The sequence below is a fragment of the Geotrypetes seraphini genome, chromosome 11, assembly GCF_902459505.1.
Source record: "Geotrypetes seraphini chromosome 11, aGeoSer1.1, whole genome shotgun sequence".
NCBI classification, from domain to species: Eukaryota; Metazoa; Chordata; class Amphibia; order Gymnophiona; family Dermophiidae; genus Geotrypetes; species Geotrypetes seraphini.
This window is the reverse complement of record NC_047094.1, coordinates 113,756,014-113,775,270: the sequence shown is the minus strand read 5'-3', so window position 1 is coordinate 113,775,270 and position 19,257 is coordinate 113,756,014. Positions and strand designations below refer to the sequence as shown.

Sequence of the window (19,257 nt, the reverse complement as noted above, 5' to 3'; positions counted from 1 at the left end):
CCGGGAGGGTGCTGAGACCACTGCGCCACACTCTCCCTGTGGGAAGAATCAAAACAATCAATACAGAATCAACAATGCCGGGTTTGGTAAAAAAAAAAAAAAAGTAAATCACCTAATAGTCCACTTTGTAAAAATTACTTTTTCTCTAAATGAAATCTAAAACCATTTAAACAAATATGTCTAATATTTACTGTTATTTATTCTAGTTTACTTGCCGGCAGAGAATTCATCTAATGCTTTTAAAATGCCTCCCAGGATAAAATTTTCATCACTGTGAATTCAGATTAGACTATAATCTTATTAATTCTGTGCAGTGACATAGCCAGATACCAATTTTGGATGCGATGAACCCAGAGTGGGTGGGAATGTCATTTACTCTTCACCCCCTGCCTTGCTCCCTCTCCACCTCAGCCCCTTTCTCCACTCTATGGCATCCTTCCTTCCCCAGCTCAAGATATAAATACCTTAGCTGATGGGGATCCCCAGTCCCTGCCAGCTGAAGACCACCTCCTCTGGCGGCCAGAAATCCTGCCAAGCTCAGCAGTCAGTGCACCTAGCTCCCTGCAAATGCTCATGTTGGTAGTGCCAGCAGTGGTGGCCCAGGATCGGTGCTGCTGGTTGCCAAGCTTGGTAGGACTTCTGGTCAATGAAGAAGGTCTCCAGCTGATTGGCTTGGACATCCTACCAGCTGCTGCTGCTAGGTGGACCTGTGCCCACCCAGACCACCCACGGCTATGCCACTGATTCTGTATCCTATCAATGGTTGATGAGGCTTGATTTAAATATTTTGTTGAAAGATGTTACTTTGCATTTTGGAGTTCTACATAAAAGAAAAGCTGCACTAGTTAACATGAATGAGTGGGAGTTTATAGCATACAAAATTTCAGTAGTACTTGCCAAAGCGTAAACACTGAATTTTACTCTTATTGACTCCTATGCACTGAATGGCATAGCTTTTCTCAGTTCATCCTAGGGTACATCACAGTATCTTACTTCCTGCACTCCAAGATAGCATTGAAGATAGGTTAGATATATTTATAGATAAACTAGTCTTATAGCCCGTTACATTAACGGGTGCTAGAATATATGTGTGTGTGTCTGTGTTTATTTCTTTCTGTCCTTAGCCGCTTTCTGTATTTGTGTCTTTCTTTTTCCTCAGCTGTCCATCCATTCTCCCTTCCTTTTACCTTCTCTGTGTCCACCAACACCCCTTCACTGCTCCCCTTATCCAGCAGCAGCCCTTCTCCCTTTTTCTTATCTCCCCCCTGTCCAGCAGCACCTCTTTCCTATTCCCCTGTCCAGCAGTAGGCCTCCCTTCCTTTTTCTTCCCCCCAATCTCTTCCCCTGTCCATCAGCACCTCTTTCCTGTCCCCCTGTCCAGCCCCCCCCCCCCCCCTGAGATACAGTAAGTAATGTAATCCAACCCAACCAGCATTTCCCACTGCTATCTCCACTTTTTCCTCTTCAGGTTCTTGGCCTGCAAGGGCCTGGAGCACTACTGCCAGGTTGTGCCTGGCTGTTTCTATGAGAGAAGCCTGGGTTCTAAGTTCTTTCCTCCACCTCCTGCGTTTCTTTTGTCAGCCCCCTACAGAGTCACCTGATGCAAGGCAGTTACTCTTCGACCGTTTCCTCCGCTTACTGCCTGACACATCTTCCTCTTCCAACTTCTCCCCTAAGTGTGCAGTATTATGAGGTTTATCTTGCAGCTTCCGTGGCCGACAGCCGCGGCGGCCTGCAGCCTCGTGGGAGGAAGGCGGCCGCAGCCTCGCGTCACTGGTCAGGTGGGAGTTTGTTCGGTGTCGAGCATGGGACTCGGTTTCCCACACAGCGCCGCGCTGTGCTTGGAGCGTCTTTGGCAGAAAGGGGAGAGGCCTGTGCGGGAGGAGAACCCCTGGAGCCGCCGCCATGCAGCGGCTGTACACCGCGCTCCTCAGCATGAGCGGCAGCAGGCAGCAAAGGACCAGCTCATTCGCCGACTTAGGCTCGGGGCCGAGGAGCGGAGCGGACTTCTGTAGGCGATCGGGTGGGAGGCTCAACGGGGATTGGGGGGGGAAGGGCGAAGACGACGACGACGACGACGAAGAAAGAACCGTAGGTGCGCATGCGCACTCCTGCAATGCCACAGACCTACATCTCACAGATCAGGGATTACAGATCACGCAGTCTGAATGCGCATGCGCGTCTAGCGCTTTATTATATAGGATAGGATACTCCTCCTGCTTATCATTTCTATAGCTCTGAAAGACATACACAGCACTGTACATTCAAAATGATGCCAGCTGACGTGCAGTGCCCATCTGCCCTGCTCATTTGGGAAAAGGAGAGCCAGCTCTTATCCAACCTCCATTTTACCGTACAGCACCAGTAAGGCAGGAACAAATGGTACCAGACACAAGGAAAACTCGGGGCTTAGGGTGGTTGAAATAGTTGGAATGGGACGAGATTAGTTACTGGGTGCAGTAGGGCTTAATTGTAACTATATTTTAAAAACATGTATGTGTTAGGTGGATGGGAAGAGACCTGGAGACTTTACCTTTGTTTGCGTAGGCCAGCGGTAGGCAATTCCGGTCCTCGAGAGCCAGAGCCAGGTCAGGTTTTCAGGATATCCACAATGAATATGTATGAGATGGATTTGCATGCACTGCCTCCTTGAGTTGCAAATCTATCTCATGCATATTTATTGTGGATATCCTGAAAACCTGACCTGGCTCCGGCTCTCGAGGACCGGAATTGCCTAGCCCTGGCGAAGGCCATCGGGAATTTTGGTCATGCTACATGGTTTAGCGGCCAAATCAGACCACGCAAATAGTAGCTCTGTTTTTGACCATTATAAACTTAACCAGTCAGTGTTGAATATTGACTTAACCAGTTAACTTTTTAGTGGCAACCCCCCCCCCCCCCACCCGATCCCGATATTCAATGCTGGTCATTGGAAACAGCTTGCATTGAATATCTTCAGTCAGTGATGACTACAAGAGTTTTCTGAAATAAAAAAAGAAAAGCTTGTGGACCGATCAAGAATAATTCTTCCGCAGTGCTTAAAGTTCTGTCAGCAAAACTGAAGACGTTGAGACTGGAGGCAGACAACACAGCATCATGTGTTAACAAACACCTTTGTCATTTATTATGATCTCATAAAGTGGTTTCAGTGACTTGGAAAAGTACAAAATATTTTTTTTAACATATAAACAGACATATACCATGCTATGCAGGGTAGATAGCTAGTGGTGAATTGTTTCCAAGAAATCGTACACGAAACAAGAAGAAACTGCAGACAATATGTACAAGATGCAGGATGTGTTTATTATATCAAATATTCAATGCCTCCCCCCTTGAAGGCCTGCCTGTCCCCCCTTGAAGGCCTGCCTGCCTGCCTGTCACCCCCCCTCCCCCTTGAAAGCCTGCCTGCCTGCCTGCCCGCCCGCCCCACCCTGAAGGCCTGATGCTCCGACCCACCCCGAAGGACCGCTCGCCCCCCTGGCCTCCCCGCACCACCTATGAAGCAGCCCGCAGCAGGATCGCGATGTCAGTGATCCCTGTGCTGCTTCGGCGCTGCTTCCTGCTACCACCTTTTTACAAACCAAGCGACCTCTGTCAAAGGTAGGCCCCAGAAATGGAGGTACTGGGCGCTGTAAAGCGCCTAAGGAAACATCATTCCGGTGCCAGTTTTAAGGCACTGGTAGGTGCTTTGAAAATCAGTTTAAAACATCGTTTAAATGGTATTTTTCACGTAGCTTAGGCGTTGGTAGAGGGCCTACTGGCACCTAAAAACCCAGCGCCGTTTACAAACTTAGGGCTCCTTTTACTAAGGTGCGCTCATTATAAGCCTATGGGCACGTGCTAAAACGCGTAACGCACCTTAGTAAAAGGAGCGCTTAAGTGTTTTAAACCTGGAGTAAAAATTAATGAAAATTAAATTTCACTTATTAAAATGAGGGGGTTCAAGAAAACCCTCCAGGCGGCTGCTGTGTTTTCAGCTCTCTGCGAGATCTTCTGTTATGATTCGGCCAGGTCATGTTGCTAAAAGGATGCTGACTCCAGAAGGGGGGAGGGGGGGAGAATAATTTATTACTTGATTGTAATGTTGTTTGTCTTGATCATTTGTATTTGTATTTCTTAAGTTTATGGAATTGGGCGAAAAAGGATTTTTCATGTATTTATGGAAAGATGTAAGTGTTGTTTTTTGAATTATTTTCTATGTATTAATTGTTGCACTGTTGTCAGCTTGGAAAATCAATAAAGATTTAAAAAAAAAAAAAAAAAAGGATGCTGACTCACTGACTTCAATTGCACGCGGAGCGAATGACGGGCTTTGATTTTTTTTTTCATTCCATACTCTCCCTTGCATTTTGGGGAGGTGTAGGTGTGTGTGTGTGTGGGGGGGGGGGGTGTTTACAGCAATTTGTTTCATGTTTTGTACACTGTTTTTCAGTGATACTTGATTTTGGACGTTGCTCTTGATTGGTCAGCCGGGTAACACCTAATACTTTTGATTGCGCACTTTATTTTGCATATATTCATATTACACGGGAAGGGCCCGGGGGATGTTTCACAATATTTACCCTTTTGGGTCCATAGAGTGACAACTCCGCTATCGGGGCTTTGTGCTCCTTTTTAGACAAGAGTTGTGAAAACTGAGGGCCCTCCCCCACAAACAAATTATAATTTATATTTCATTATTTTTTCTCATTTTTCTTGTGTTAAGTGTTCCGCAGCAGCCCAGTCACTTACGAAAGGGAGAGATATCAGTGGTTCATGTAATTCATCTGTTCCTATTGGGTTTTTTTTGCTTGATGTAATGGCCCCAAAACGTGAATGTCTGTAAAATACATTATAATGAGATTATTGCGTTCCCTTCCCACAGGACTGCCCATGCAAAAACCAAAGGTGATGGGGCCGAGCAAGCCGCTAACGCCGCCAACATTGAATCTGGCCTCGCCAGGACGATGGCAAGGGAGCTCTCACCTGACTTTTACCAACCAGGTATGATATAATGAGCTCTTTTTTTTTTTATTCTGTGTATAATGAAGACTAAATAAAGCTAATGATGTACGCTTTAATCTAAACAGAGGAAAAAAGACCTCAAAGAACTCCAGGAGTCAAATCAATAGAAAGACACCAATTAGGGGTCAAAAAATTCTGTTTAAATTATTTTTTAATTTTTATATTACTTTGTTTCAATTTATTTTGTGTTTTGTTTTTTTTTAAATTTAATCACACTGATTTAATTTCAATTCAATATTGATTTTTTTCTCATACTCATATGACGGCAGAGAGTAAGCAACCGGATTCATGATTGACAAACGAACTCTGCTGAGTACGGCAAACTTGACAGAATAACAAAAAAACGGGCACTTATCTTTTTAATCCCAACGGAGGCCATATCCGTTTCACGCTAAACTAGCTTCTTCAGGCAAAGTGCTCAGATACTATTCAGTGTGGTTAAGCATAAGAACATAAGAATAGCCTTACTGGGTCAGACCAACGGTTCATCAAGCCTAGTAGCCCGTTCTCACGGTGGCCAATCCAGGTCCCTAGTACCTGGCCAAAACCCAAGGAGTAGCAACATTCCATTCAGAATGCTAAAGAATAGCAAGGTTCTGGAACCCCAAAGAGTAACAAAAGATTCCGGAACCCCAAACAGTAGCAATATTCCATGTTTCCGATCCAGGGCAAGCAGTGGCTTTCCCCAGGTCTTTCTCAGTAACAGACTATGGACTTTTCCTCCAGGAATTTGTCCAAACCTTTCTTAAAACCAGCAGGTTGGAGTCTCTACTCCCAGCTTAAACCACACTGAATATCGACCTCTGAAGCACAGAAACTAGTGGGTGCTAGGAACATGGAAAGTATCTTCTTTGATAAATCCCCTTTCTCCACTTGTAGAGGAAAGCTTGAAAGATTTTTTTTAATTTTTATAAAGTACAGCAAGCGAAAGTGTAGGGAATACCTATGAGAAATGACATTTTCTCCAGCCAATATGGCAGCTCTCCAGTCCTTGTCCTGGCACAGGCAAAGGTTTGACTCAAACAGGGCTGCCTTTATGCAGGCAGTGAAATGTATTCTGCTGCCAGCTGTCTACAATTTTTTTTAAGGGACATTCAGTGTGAGAGAGCTACTGTAGGGACATTGTATGGCTTTTCCGGGTTGCAATACTTTACTTGGCTTAAAGATGGATTTTTCCTTGAACAGTTTTTCTCTGTCTTTTTAACTCTGCATAGTAAGCTGAATTTCATACTTTTGCAAAAAAACTAAGGGATATGGATGGAGGAGACATTTTCAAACAGTCCACATTGGACAGAGTTAACAATTTTTGGTTTCTTCTTGGTTCTCTGGGCTTTTTTATTTTTTTTTTCCAGTTTTTGGATTTTTTTTTCCTTTCAGTTCCTTACATATGTTCACGTCAATTAAAAAAATTTATACAAAAATCGTATCTACCGATGAGAAAAGAAACGGGAGCCGCCCCAGAGACTTTGCAAATGAATTTAAATCAATCACCATTAAACATCACGGATATATTGGAATCAACTATTACAGAAAATTCTGAAAGAGCAACCTAAATGGTGTCCTTTGTGTTCGAGCAGGATATTAACAATATTTGTAGGTTGTTTTTTTTCATAATTCTCAAAAGTTGTATTATGGGAAATTATTTCTAGCATTGAAATCAGATGTAATTTCTTTGGGAGGCTCGTTCCTATTATCCTATCCTTGTAAATGTTTGGTAAAATATTTAGGCGTAAAATATGTTTTCTTCATCCCAGAACAGCTCAAAGCATTTGTAGATATGAAGAGTCTGGTAACCTGAAGTGTTTATTGTCACAGAACAGATATCATAAGAATGCGGGATATTCTGTTAAGCCTTTTTTGATAAATTGTATTTTGAATTGATAATCTCCTTGTTTTTCCTGGAATCCCTCCCCTTTTTGCTTATTTGCTGTGGTCTAAGGAAGATAAAAATTTTAATTTCTTTCACAGGTGATAATTTTCCTTATAATATTTGTTTTCTGTATTTCTGTAACAAGAATTGTTCTTGTAAAAATTTCAAAATCATATAAATAAATAAATTATATATATATATCTCAATAATAATAAAATGTTAAGCACGCATGCGCACTCGCGCCGCGTGTTCCCTGTTCCGTCGCGATGGCACGAGTGCGCATGCGCGCTTATACGTCACAGTCTCCTTTTTTTACAGCCCGGCTCACTGAGAGGGAGAGCGTCGCTGGCACCGGGGAGGGGTGGGGGACACCAGTTCAGCTTGGCCGCTCTGTCTCTGCCGTCTCAGCAGCCCCCGAAGCTCCTGAGCAGCCTGTCCCGCTCCCTCAAGAAGGGCTCCTGATGGCGGCACTGCTGCTGGTGGCGCTGCTCCCGCTGCTGTGCGCGAGCGACGCGCCGGTGCTGGACCCCGCCTGTCGGCAGCGGTTCGACCACATGGCGAATGGCAGACAGAGATGAGGATGGATTGATGGGAGATGCTGGACTGTTGGGGGGGATAGACAGAGGGGAGATTCTGCTTTGGTGGGGGTTGGGGAAAGGAAGGGAGGCCTACTGCTGCACAAGGGGAGCAGGAAGAGGTGCTAATGGACAGGGGAGATAAAGGAAGGGAGGCCTACTGCTGGACAGGGGGATCAGGAAGAGGTGCTGATGGACAGGGGGGGAAAAGGAAGGGAGGCCTACTGCTGGACAGGAGGAGTAGGGGGAGCAGGAAGAGGTGCTGATGGATAGGGGGGAAAAAAAGGAGGCCTACTGATGGATGGGGGGGAAAGGAAGGGAGGCGTACTGCTGGACAGGGGGAGCAGGAAGAGGTGCTGATGGACAGGGGGGAGGTAAACAAGGGAGAAGGGCTGATGCTGGATAAGGGGAGGTAAAAGGAAGGGAGAATGGACAGGGGGAGCACGCAAGGGGTGGTGATGGACAGCCAAAACAAAGAAAGACAGAAATACAGAAAGCGGCTAAGGAGACAGAGAGAGAAAAAAATAAAGGCAGACACACACATACATTCTAGCACCCGTTAATGTAATGGGCTATAAAGCTAGTATATATATATATATATATATACATATACAATAAATGTTAGAGCTTTTTAACACACACACAAAGGGGGAAATTGTATAAGAGGCGCCTAATTCCATTTATTTAGGTTTGCCTAAATGTGTATTACGTGCTTTGCAGTTGGCACAAAAAGCTGCTGCACGCATCATTATTGTTCATGCCTCGAAATTTGACCATGCTACTCCGATATTTTGCGAGCTTCATTGGCTACCTGTTGGTGTACGAGTTGAATATAAAGGGTTTTTTTTGCATGATCTTTAAGTTGCTTCAGCATAATTGTCCGTCCGGTGCTCGTTCCCTTTTGCAGTGGCATTGTCCTCCACGTAAATTGCGGTCGTCAGATACTTTGAAATTTAAAATTCCATCTTTAGTGGCTGCGCGGCTTACAGGGAATCGTAAATCTAGGTTTTCAATGCAGAGTCTGGCGTTATGGAATGTGCTATGCGTTATGTCATTGCGCCAATCGAATATTTTGTCGCAGTTCAGAAAGGGGGTGAAAACTGTACTGTTTGAGCGCTTTTTGGATGCTAGTTCAGAAAGGGGTTGCATAAAACCTGCACTGTCTGAGCATTTTTTTTTTGTGCTAGTTACGCGGCAGTGTGAGTTAGAACAGTTTTAGTTTCCAGTTTCGAGTCAGAGCTCTTTTTGTTGTTTTGCTCTGTGTTGGTTATTTATTTATGCATTGCTTGTTTTTAATAACGACTTTGTATGTAATTTTTTGTTTGTCTACATTTTAACATGGCTTTGTATGAGATTTTGTTATCAAGTTTCAAGTTTATTAAAAAAAAATTTTAGACCGCTTATTCAGATTTCTAAGCGGTTTACAATATAAAATTACATAAAAGCACATAAAAACAAGGGATACTAAATAACATCCAAACGTAACAGAAGGTTTTGCTGTAACGTACGGAACTACTTCAAACATTAGGGTAGTGGGGAAGAACTACAATTGTTATAGAAAAGGAGCAACATAAAAGGGAAAGACAATGGGTTAGGGTAAAAAGCAGTTATTTTAAGTTTTGCCCTTAAGAGGACAGTTGTTATCCAAAAGCGTCTTGGAACAAGAATGTTTTTAGTTTTGCTTTAAATTGTTTTAAATCAGATTCACAGCGCACGTGGTTAGGCAGCGAATTCCATAAGGTAGGGGCAGTAACCGCAAAGTTATTGGAACACAACGTATTTCTCAATTTCAAAGAAGGTAAGACAAGGAGATTCTGAGAAGTTGAACGGAGAAATTTTAATGTGCTATAAGGAATTAGAAGCCTGTTGATGAAATCCGGTTGATTATTTAATTTTGTTGTAAGTGTTAAGAGTAAAATTGTATATCCACCTAGACTTGTAGATAGGCGGGTTAGAAATATTTTAAAATAAATAATCCACCCCCCCCCCCAATATGAAGCCGCGTTAGGGTTTTTATGGCTAAAAAGGGCACATGAAAATGGGCAGGTCATGGACAGGATCAGGGGCATTACATTAAGGGCTCCTTTTACAAAGCCGCGCTAGCAGTTTAACGCGTGCTAAACCGCCGGCCGCGTTAGCCGCTACCGCCTCCTCTTGAGCGGGCGGTAGTTTTTCGGGGGTTAGCGTGTGATTTCTACCTTTTTAGACCCTAAATCAATTAACATTTTGGTTCACTCTTTAATCATCTCAAAATTAGACTATTGTAATTCCCTCTTAATTAACATAACCCAGAAAGAAAAAAGACGGCTTCAAATGATCCAAAACACAGCAATTAAATTAATTTACAAAGCAAAAAAATATGATCACGTGACCCCATTATTTATCAAATCTCATTGGCTTCCCATTTCTCATCGAATCACTTTCAAAATTTTATTTCTGGTTTTCAAAACACTAATTTCCAACGAACCTTTATTTATATCGAAAATGATTATTCCATATAACTCTGCACGTACTCTAAGATCATCCTCATCGAACTTACTTTCAATCCCCTCACTGAAAATTATCGGCACCAGACGGAATGATATTTTCTCCGTTATGGCCCCTACATTGTGGAACTCCCTTCCTAATTTTATTAAAAGCGAAAAAGATCTAGTCTCTTTTAAGAAAATTTTAAAAACATATCTATTTCAAGACGCATTTGATACATGATACGATATACTCAAATTTGATTCACGACACGATATACTCAAAATTCTTACATTTTACAATAATTTAAAAAAATTAATTTTACCTTACCCCATTATTTCCTACTGTTTTTTCCCTTCTATGTAATTTCTAACAAACAACAAAATTGTAACTTACCCCTTTCTCCCTAGGGACAGATTCTTCAAACTTTCAAAAAATAAAAGAACAAGAGGACACTTGGAAAAGTTGAAAGGGGACAGATTTAAAACGAATGCTAGGAAGTTCTTCTTTACCCAACGAGTGGTGGACACCTGGAATGCGCTTCCAGAGGGCGTAATAGGGCAGAGTACAGTACAGGGGTTTAAGAAAGGATTGGACAATTTCCTGCTGGAAAAGGGGATAGAGGGGTATAAATAGAGGATTACTGCACAGGTCCTGGACCTGTTGGGCCGCCGCGTGAGCGGACTGCTGGGCATGATGGACCTCAGGTCTGACCCAGCAGAGGCATTGCTTATGTTCTTATGTTCTTATGTACTTATTCATGTCTGTCTAAAAATTGTCTGTCTAATGTCTGACTTATTTAAATTTTATGTAATACCAACATCTGATGGTTTTTAAATTGTACATCGCTTAAATATTGTAATAAGCGATTCATCAAATGTGATTAAACTTGAAACTTGAAACTTGAACTTGAAAAGTCACGTGCTAAAGCCGCTAACGCGGCTTCGTAAAAGGAGCCCTAAGTTACGCGTGTAGCTATAGAATAAGGGCATCCAGGTATATATACCACGTTTTCATTGGTGCAAATAGCCATGGCTAAGTTTAGTCACAATTCCCAAGCATAAGCGCTATTCTATAAACCATGCCTAAGTTTAAGCTTGGCTTATAGAATAGTGCTTTTTTTTTCCAGATGTTTTGGGCGCCTTGTATAGAATTTAGTCCATAATGTGCACTCTTTTCCTGATAGCAGGCGTATATGTATGCTATTCATGCTAATGGTACATTATCAAGAAAGCTATTTTAGCAAACAAATCCCCCCCCAAAAAATTTTTGTGTTCTTTAAGCTCGTTTTTGGATTTTAGCAACTAAACTAAACCTTAGGCTTATATACCGCATCTTCTCTATAACAGTAGAGCTCGGCACGGTTTACAAGAAATTAGAACAGAGAACAGATACAATATGGTTTTGGAATAGTATGGAGAGGAGCGGAATTTACAACATCAGATGTGTTGTTGACATTTTTCACGTCATTACAAACGACAGCCCATCACCACGAAAAGACCCCTTTGGATCCTGTTTAGACACCTCCCACTCACCACGTATTACCTCTTATGCCTTGTGGTGCCATGACCAAATGTGTTGTTGACGCAAGGTTTTAAGGACACTTGAAGCGTTTATGAATCATTGCCCCCCCCCCCCCCGATGCATGCGGTTTGTGAAACGGCCAAGTCAGGCTTTGCTATAATTTTATTTGGACTGTTTTGTTCTTGTGTGATCATTGCTAATAAAAATCTTTTGAAGATGAGGTTCTATAATGATCTATTCAACCTCCACTGTTGTGTTGTATATAGCACGGTTGGAGTGGTTGCCTCTGTTGTTCACGATTGGAAACAAACACTATTAACTCCCATTTCACCTCATATCATCCCTTTTGCCACAGTTACGTTCCTCTTGTACGGACTTTCGCTTTCTGAGCGTCAGCGTTTCTGGAGAAGATGACAAGCCTTTGGCCCAGTTCCAACCTCTTTGTGTTTGTTGCATCCACTACGTTTATCAGCATCCCCTGATGAAGGCGTCATTTGATGCCGAAACTTGGATCCTGGTTGATTAGGACATCTCTCTGGCCTTGCTTTTGTTTTTGTCTGTACCCCTCTTGTGTGGACTAATTGCTGCTCTGTTCTTCGCCACTTCCACAGTTCCTCGCAATAAATGATCCTTTCATTTGATAGCCAGATGCCATAAAAATAAGCTTGGAATTAATGGTAACAAAAAACTGAACTACTTCTTTGTTTATATAAAATCTTTGTTCCTGGGCAGAAGATTAAAAGGACAGATTTTTACATGTAATAATAAGATATATTATGGTATAGTCAAGCCCAGAAAACAGTTTCAGCTTGAGAAATAAACTGTATATACTGGTTCCTGTCCAGTTTAAGTAATTACATTACATTACATTACATTAGTGATTTTTATTCCGCTTGTACCTTGCGGTTCAAAGCGGATTACATAAGAAGAGAACTGGACATTTCCAGGATGGTACATGACAATAGAGAATACAGTTTGAGGATAGAGACTTAATAACAGAATGATAGTAAAGACTTAGTAACATCGGAAGATGTTTTGGACGGCAGTGTTTTGGTTTCTTGGGGGATGGGGTGAGGGAGGTTAGGTAGATTGTATATGCTTTTTGAACAGCAGTGTTTTGATTTCTTTACGGAATGTCTTGAGGTCTGATGTTGTGGTTAACAATCTGGTGATGGAGGGTTCGAGTTTTGCAGCATGTGTTGCCAGGAGGCTATCGTAAAGCTTTTTGCGGTGAGTACCCTTGAGTGGTGGGTATGCGAATGATGTCAGTGTTCTTCTTGTTCTGGTTGGAAGGTTACGGTTTAGGCGGTCATCTAGGTAGGTGGGTGCAGTACCGTTAATTACTTTGAAGAGTAGACAGTATAGTTTGAATTGAATTCTGGCTCGAATCGGTAGCCAGTGTGAGTCTAGGTAGGCATTGGTGATGTGGTCAAATTTTCCGAGTGAGTAAATTAGTCTAAGGGCTGTGTTCTGAACAGTTTGAAGTTTTTTGATCATGTTTGTGGGGCATGGTAGATAAAGGATATTGCAATAGTCCACGAGACCTAGTACCAGGGATTGTACAATTATCCTGTAGTGTTCTTTGTCAAAGAATTTCCTTATTTTTCTTAAGTTGCGCATTGTGAAGAATGCTTTTTGGGTAGTTTTGTTGATTTGGGTCTGCATAGTGCAGCATCTGTCTATCAGCACTCCCAAGATTCTGAGTGAGGTCTGGATTGGGTATTTGGTTGCTTTAATTTCTAGGTCTGTTATGGATGGGTTTTTGTCCGTTTCAAGCATTAGGAATTTGGTTTTGTCCGAGTTTAGTTTCAGTTTGTGGTTTGTCATCCATTTTTCTACTTCATCCAGAATTATTTCCAGGTGTCCTGTTGAGGTGTGGTCTTTGGTTTCTAAGGGGAGGAGTATAGTTATGTCATCTGCGTAGCTGAATGATGTTACACCTAGGTCGTCTAAAGTGGTGCCGAGGGAGGAGATGAAGAGATTGAATAGAATGGGCGACAGTGGTGACCCCTGCGGGACTCCGCATGGATTTGACCATGGGTTAGATTTCGTGTTGTTTGTCTTAACTCTGTACGTTCTTGTTTTAAGGAATCCTTGGAACCAATTGTAAACCATCCCTGAGATCCCGATTGCATCAAGTATCTGGAGTAATATGGTGTGATCGACTAGATCGAAGGCGGCGGAAAGATCTAGTTGGATAATTAGAATCCTGTGTCCTTTACTGAGGTGTTGTCGGGCTATGTCTAGTAGTGTTGCTAGTAGTGTTTCCGTGCTGTGGTGAGATCTGAATCCTGATTGAGAGGAGTGAAGTATATTATGGTCAAATAGGTAGTTGGTGAGGTATTGAGTCACTAGTCCTTCAATCAGTTTGACATATAATGGGATCGAAGCGATAGGTCTGTAGTTGGTAGGAGCGTCTATAGGACCTTTTTGATCTTTCAGTAGGGGTGTGATTATGATCTCTCCAAGATCTTGTGGGAATTGACCTTCTGTGAGAGTGCTTTGAATCCATTGCATGAGGTTGGTTTTGAATTTAAGGGAGGCATTTGTAAGCAGATACGATGGGCAGTAGTTCATGTCGCATGAGGTGTGGCTGTATTTTTTGTATAGTCGGTTCAAATCTGACCATTGTAGGGTTGGGAATGTGGTCCATGTTCTGTCTGCAGATATGGCTTCTTCCGTTGTGGGGGTTGTTATCTCGTAGAGTTTGGTGGTTGAGTTGTTGAAGGTATTTCTGATTGTAGTGATCTTGTGTTTGAAGTGGTCTGCTAGTTGAGAAGCTGTTGGTGGTTTATTGCCTTGGGTGGCAAGGAATGGGTTTGTGTCCGTAAGTTTTTTTACTAAGTTGAAGAGTGTTTTTGTATCAGAGGTGTTTGTGCCAATTAGTTTAGAATAGTATGTTTTGCGTTTTTCTTTAAGTTTGGTGTTGTATAGTTTGATTTGGGTTCTCCAAGCGGATTTGGTTTGATCATTTTTCTTTTTTCTCCAAGATCTTTCAAGTTGTCTGCAAAGCCTTTTTTGTAGGAGGAGTTCGGAGTCGAACCACTTGTCTGAGGATCTGCAGGTTCTATGTTTGGTTTTTTCAGGGGCTAGCTCGTTCAAGGTTGTTTCACTTAGGATGCGCCAGTGATTTACGAAGTCAGTTGGGTCGATGGGAGCGATTATAGGGTCCACTTTATCCCAGAATGTGGCAGGCTCAATTTTCTGTCTAGATTTGAAGGTTGTTTTTTGTGGTTTGGGTTTTGTGTTATTTTGAGGCCAGTTGATGGTGAAAGTGTATTTGTGGTGGTCTGACCAAAGAGAGGGATGCCAGGTACCATTGGTGATATGAATTTTTGGGGTGTGGATGTTATGAGACGTGAATGCTGCTATATCAAGTTGGTGGCCTTTTTCGTGCGTGGGTTCAGGATTGAGGATCTGGTAGGATAGGGCGTCGAGGTATGAGAGTATATCGTCTACTTGTTTGGATGTGTGGTCCTCGAGGTGGAGATTGATGTCTCCTAGGAGCAAATTGTATGTGGAGGTTAGGGAGTTCTGGAATATGAATTCTTCGAGTTCAAGTTTTGAAGTGTTCCATTTTCCTGGAGTGATGTAGCATAATAGACAGTTCAAGGTGTCTGTGAGTGTATTGTCGGAGAGTTGGCATGCAAGAAGGTCTAAGTGAGGGGTTGAGTGTTTGTGTAGAACTTTTAGGTTGAGGTTGTTTTGTACTAGGATAGCTAGTCCTCCCCCTCGTTTGTTTTCTCGACAAACCAGCTCTAATTTATACCCTTTGGGGCAGAATTCGGTTATGCAAGGGTCCGAATTGGATGTTAGCCAGGTTTCGGCTAGGAAGAGACAGCTTAGTTGTTCTTCAGTCAGCCAGTCTTTAATTAGGTTTGCTTTTGGGCTGATTGATCTTATATTCATGTAGGCACAGGTTAATAAGGTATATTTTGTGTTGGAATTAGGATTGCAATTAAGGTAGAGGATATTTTTTGGTGGAGTGAGTTGTTTTTGAGTAGTAGTCTTGTGCTTTGGTGGAGGTCTTTTTCCCCAGGTGGTAGGAATGTGGTCTTGGCTGGTTAGTGGGCAGGATGTTAGGGTTCTCGTGGTGTGGATTTTTCTGGGCGGTTGTGGTTGTCTATAGGTTGTTGTCAGAATTGGGATGGGTGATAGGTGATATCCTGTGGTTTGCCAGTTGGAAATGAGTAGTGAAAGTATTAGGATGGCAAGTGTGGTTTTGTATATGTAATTTTCCATTTTGTTTGTGGAGTGGATCGGGGCTTGAGTGGCCTGTTTGCAGGTTCGATGCTCTCCTTCTCTGGCGGGGTGGGCCGGCTCCCGCTGCTGGAGTTCCCGAAGCAAAGTCAAGAAAGTAAAAAAGTAAAAAATAAATAAAAATAAAAATAAAAATAAATAGCTCTAAATTCGAGGAGACCCCGCTGGTTTCGGGGGAGGGGCGGACTGCCTCGCGCTCCCCTGCAGGATCGGGCTCCTCTCTGCTTTTTCCTGCCTTCCTGCTGTTTAAAGTGCAGGCAAGGCAGATCGCCGGTGTGGGGCTCTAAATTCGAGGAGACCCCGCTGGTTTCGGGGGAGGGGCGGACTGCCTCGCGCTCCCCTGCAGGATCGGGCTCCTCTCTGCTTTTTCCTGCCTTCCTGCTGTTTAAAGTGCAGGCAAGGCAGATCGCCGGTGTGGGGCTCTAAATTCGAGGAGACCCCGCTGGTTTCGGGGGAGGGGCGGACTGCCTCGCGCTCCCCTGCAGGATCGGGCTCCTCTCTGCTTTTTCCTGCCTTCCTGCTGTTTAAAGTGCAGGCAAGGCAGATCGCCGGTGTGGGGCTCTAAATTCGAGGAGACCCCGCTGGTTTCGGGGGAGGGGCGGACTGCCTCGCGCTCCCCTGCAGGATCGGGCTCCTCTCTGCTTTTTTCTGCCTTCCTGCTGTTTAAAGTGCAGGCAAGGCAGATCGCCGGTGTGGGGCTCTAAATTCGAGGAGACCCCGCTGGTTTCGGGGGAGGGGCGGACTGCCTCGCGCTCCCCTGAAGGATCGGGCTCCTCTCTGCTTTTTCCTGCCTTCCTGCTGTTTAAAGTGCAGGCAAGGCAGATCGCCGGTGTGGGGCTCTAAATTCGAGGAGACCCCGCTGGTTTCGGGGGAGGGGCGGACTGCCTCGCGCTCCCCTGCAGGATCGGGCTCCTCTCTGCTTTTTTTCTGCCTTCCTGCTGTTTAAAGTGCAGGCAAGGCAGATCGCCGGTGTGGGGCTCTAAATTCGAGGAGACCCCGCTGGTTTCGGGGGAGGGGCGGACTGCCTCGCGCTCCCCTGCAGGATCGGGCTCCTCTCTGCTTTTTTTCTGCCTTCCTGCTGTTTAAAGTGCAGGCAAGGCAGATCGCCGGTGTGGGGCTCTAAATTCGAGGAGACCCCGCTGGTTTCGGGGGAGGGGCGGACTGCCTCGCGCTCCCCTGCAGGATCGGGCTCCTCTCTGCTTTTTCCTGCCTTCCTGCTGTTTAAAGTGCAGATCCAATGAGCGCACTTTTTCCCAAATAAGGTCAATAAGTGGTTTGAAATGCGCAAAGAAATTCCTAGAGTAGCACAAACGATCTTCAGAAATATAATTAAATCCTGCTGTAATAGAAAAACATTGTTCATCAAGTTATGCTCCCTAAAACACTTTGCAGTGCTTGTAATAAAAGTCCGTCCAATATTCAAAGTGATTTAAGAGGGCAGGAGAGGCTTCTGCTTGCTTAAATTGCCTTTTTGCTGCTAACTCCTGGTATTCAGTGGTACTAAAGTGAACGGTGTCACTGAATATCGCTTCTAATGCCGTTAAAAAAGGGGCAGCATTAGGGCGAGCCTGAAGGTTATGCAGGGAGACTATGGCGCAGTGGTTAAAGCTACAGCCTCAGCACCCTGAGGTTGTTGGTTCAAACCCACTCTCTGAGCAAATCAACTAATCCCCCCATTGTCCCAGATTGTGAGACCATTAGGACAGACAGGGAAAAATGCTGTCATGTCAACAGTTCTGAGCTCTCTTGGGAGAACAGTATAGAAAATTGAATAAATGTCAGCCAGCACCCAAATAACTTTTTTTTTTCTTTTAAAACTTCCCACTATCCCTCCCAGCCCCTGACAAAGCCCTCTGCCTCCCTCCTCAGCCCACTACTGTGATCAAAGCCCATCACTCTGGAATGCCCTCCCCCCACCCTTGGCAGCCATTTTTTAGGGAAGCCACAATGGGTAGGAGCAAGGGGACTTTACTCCAGCTCCCAACGACCCCCTTGGATAACCAGGGATATCAGGTAGGCCCAGGGGGGCCTACCTAGGGGGGGGAGGGATTCCAGGGTGGTCATGGCAGTGAGCTAAGAAGGGAAGGAGGGAGCTTTGTCAGGGGGGCCAGGATGGGGGGTTGGGGATTATTATTATTTTTTTTTTAATGCAAAAATAGTTATGTGAGTCCTGGCTGGCCATCACTGGGAAAATTAACCCTGGATCTTCAGTGGCAATTTCTTTGGACTTTGAAAACTTGTGTGCTGGGGAATAAGTGTGTGTGTGTGTGGGGGGGGGGGGGGGGGGGGGGAGGGGAGAATAAGAGGTGTTGCAATTGTTTGTGTGTTGTGTGTATTGTATGTATTGTTACATATACCTGTCTTAAGTACAACTCGTACTTAAGAACGCGGTTGCGGCTTCATTCGATTTCACTGAGCAGTATATTTCCAATGGCCTAGACTCCTACACTTCTGTAGCAGATTCAGGAATGATGCATGGTCACATTAAGAACAGTGTGTGGTTGTGCATGCTGTACCTTAGAGGGAACACTGGCTAGGGACAGTTGAGCCTTTTGTCAGCTGGGAGCATTGATAAGCTGCAAGAATCTTAAAATCTACAAGTTCTGAGTTACATACAAATCCGACTTAAGAACAGCTTTAAAAACAACTCTCCCTTAACCCGGGTACTCTATGCTTAGAGGGAAGGCTTCCATGTCAGCCACGGGCTCTTTGAAGAGAAACAAGTGCGTAAGCGTAAACCTCCTATCTTTTCTTTCTATTTGGAGGACTGTTTCTTTAATGTTTTTATAGACTGCGTACTGTACAGGCGAACATAAATATACATGGATTCTCACATGATTTGAGTTACATTCAAATTCAACTTAGGAACAGTTTTAAAAACAGACCCCGTTCTTAACCTGGGGACTGCCTGTATTGTCTATTTTACAGTGAAGGTGTTTGATCCCCTTTTATAAAGTCACGGTAGAGGTTTCTACCGCAGGCCGGCGAGGTAAACGTTCCGACACTTATAGGAATTCAGTGAGCATCGGAGCATTTATCTTGCCAGCCCATGGTAAAAGCCAGCGTTGGTTTGCAGTCTATTCTGGGTGGGTTTTTTTAAAATGGTGTGGATCAAATATAGAGATAGATTTAAAAAATGTTATGCACATTTTTCAATTGTACGTTACTTTTTATCAGTCTGCTTGGCTTGCTTTGCATTGTCTTTTATATGCAGTATAAAATCATATGTTCTACTAAACAATGTTTTGGAATCCAATTCTTTATGCTTAAACTGGTTGGAATTTTAGAACAATTGTTCAGAAGAAATTTTAGAACCAGAAAGCCTAAGAAATAGAAACTGCTGAGCTCATTTATTTCTAAAAGAACCTTTTTAAAATAATAATAGCAATAATAATAAACATCTTTATATCCTTCTTTTAATATACTGGAAATAATATTTTAGCCTCATTGAACAATTTGTAGTGGAAAATGTTAAAAAGTTTTTGAACATGTGTTTATATTGTTTATTGATTGAGCCAACAAACAACAGCTGAGGTCCAGAATAATGTTGGTATAATT

At 43.5% G+C, this 19,257-nt stretch overlaps 1 protein-coding gene across 2 annotated transcripts in view; it reads left to right on the top strand.

Moving 5' to 3' along the window:
- Positions 1-19,257, top strand: part of JPH2 (junctophilin 2) — a 91,818-nt gene that overhangs the window by 54,816 nt on the left and 17,745 nt on the right. For both annotated transcript variants that reach the window (XR_004536448.1, XM_033914254.1), the window contains exon 3: positions 4,865-4,983. Coding sequence is in view for 1 of the 2 variants with exons in the window: in XM_033914254.1 (XP_033770145.1) it covers positions 4,865-4,983 (119 nt within the window). In the remaining variant the exon portion in view is untranslated. The remainder of the gene's footprint in view (positions 1-4,864; positions 4,984-19,257) is intronic.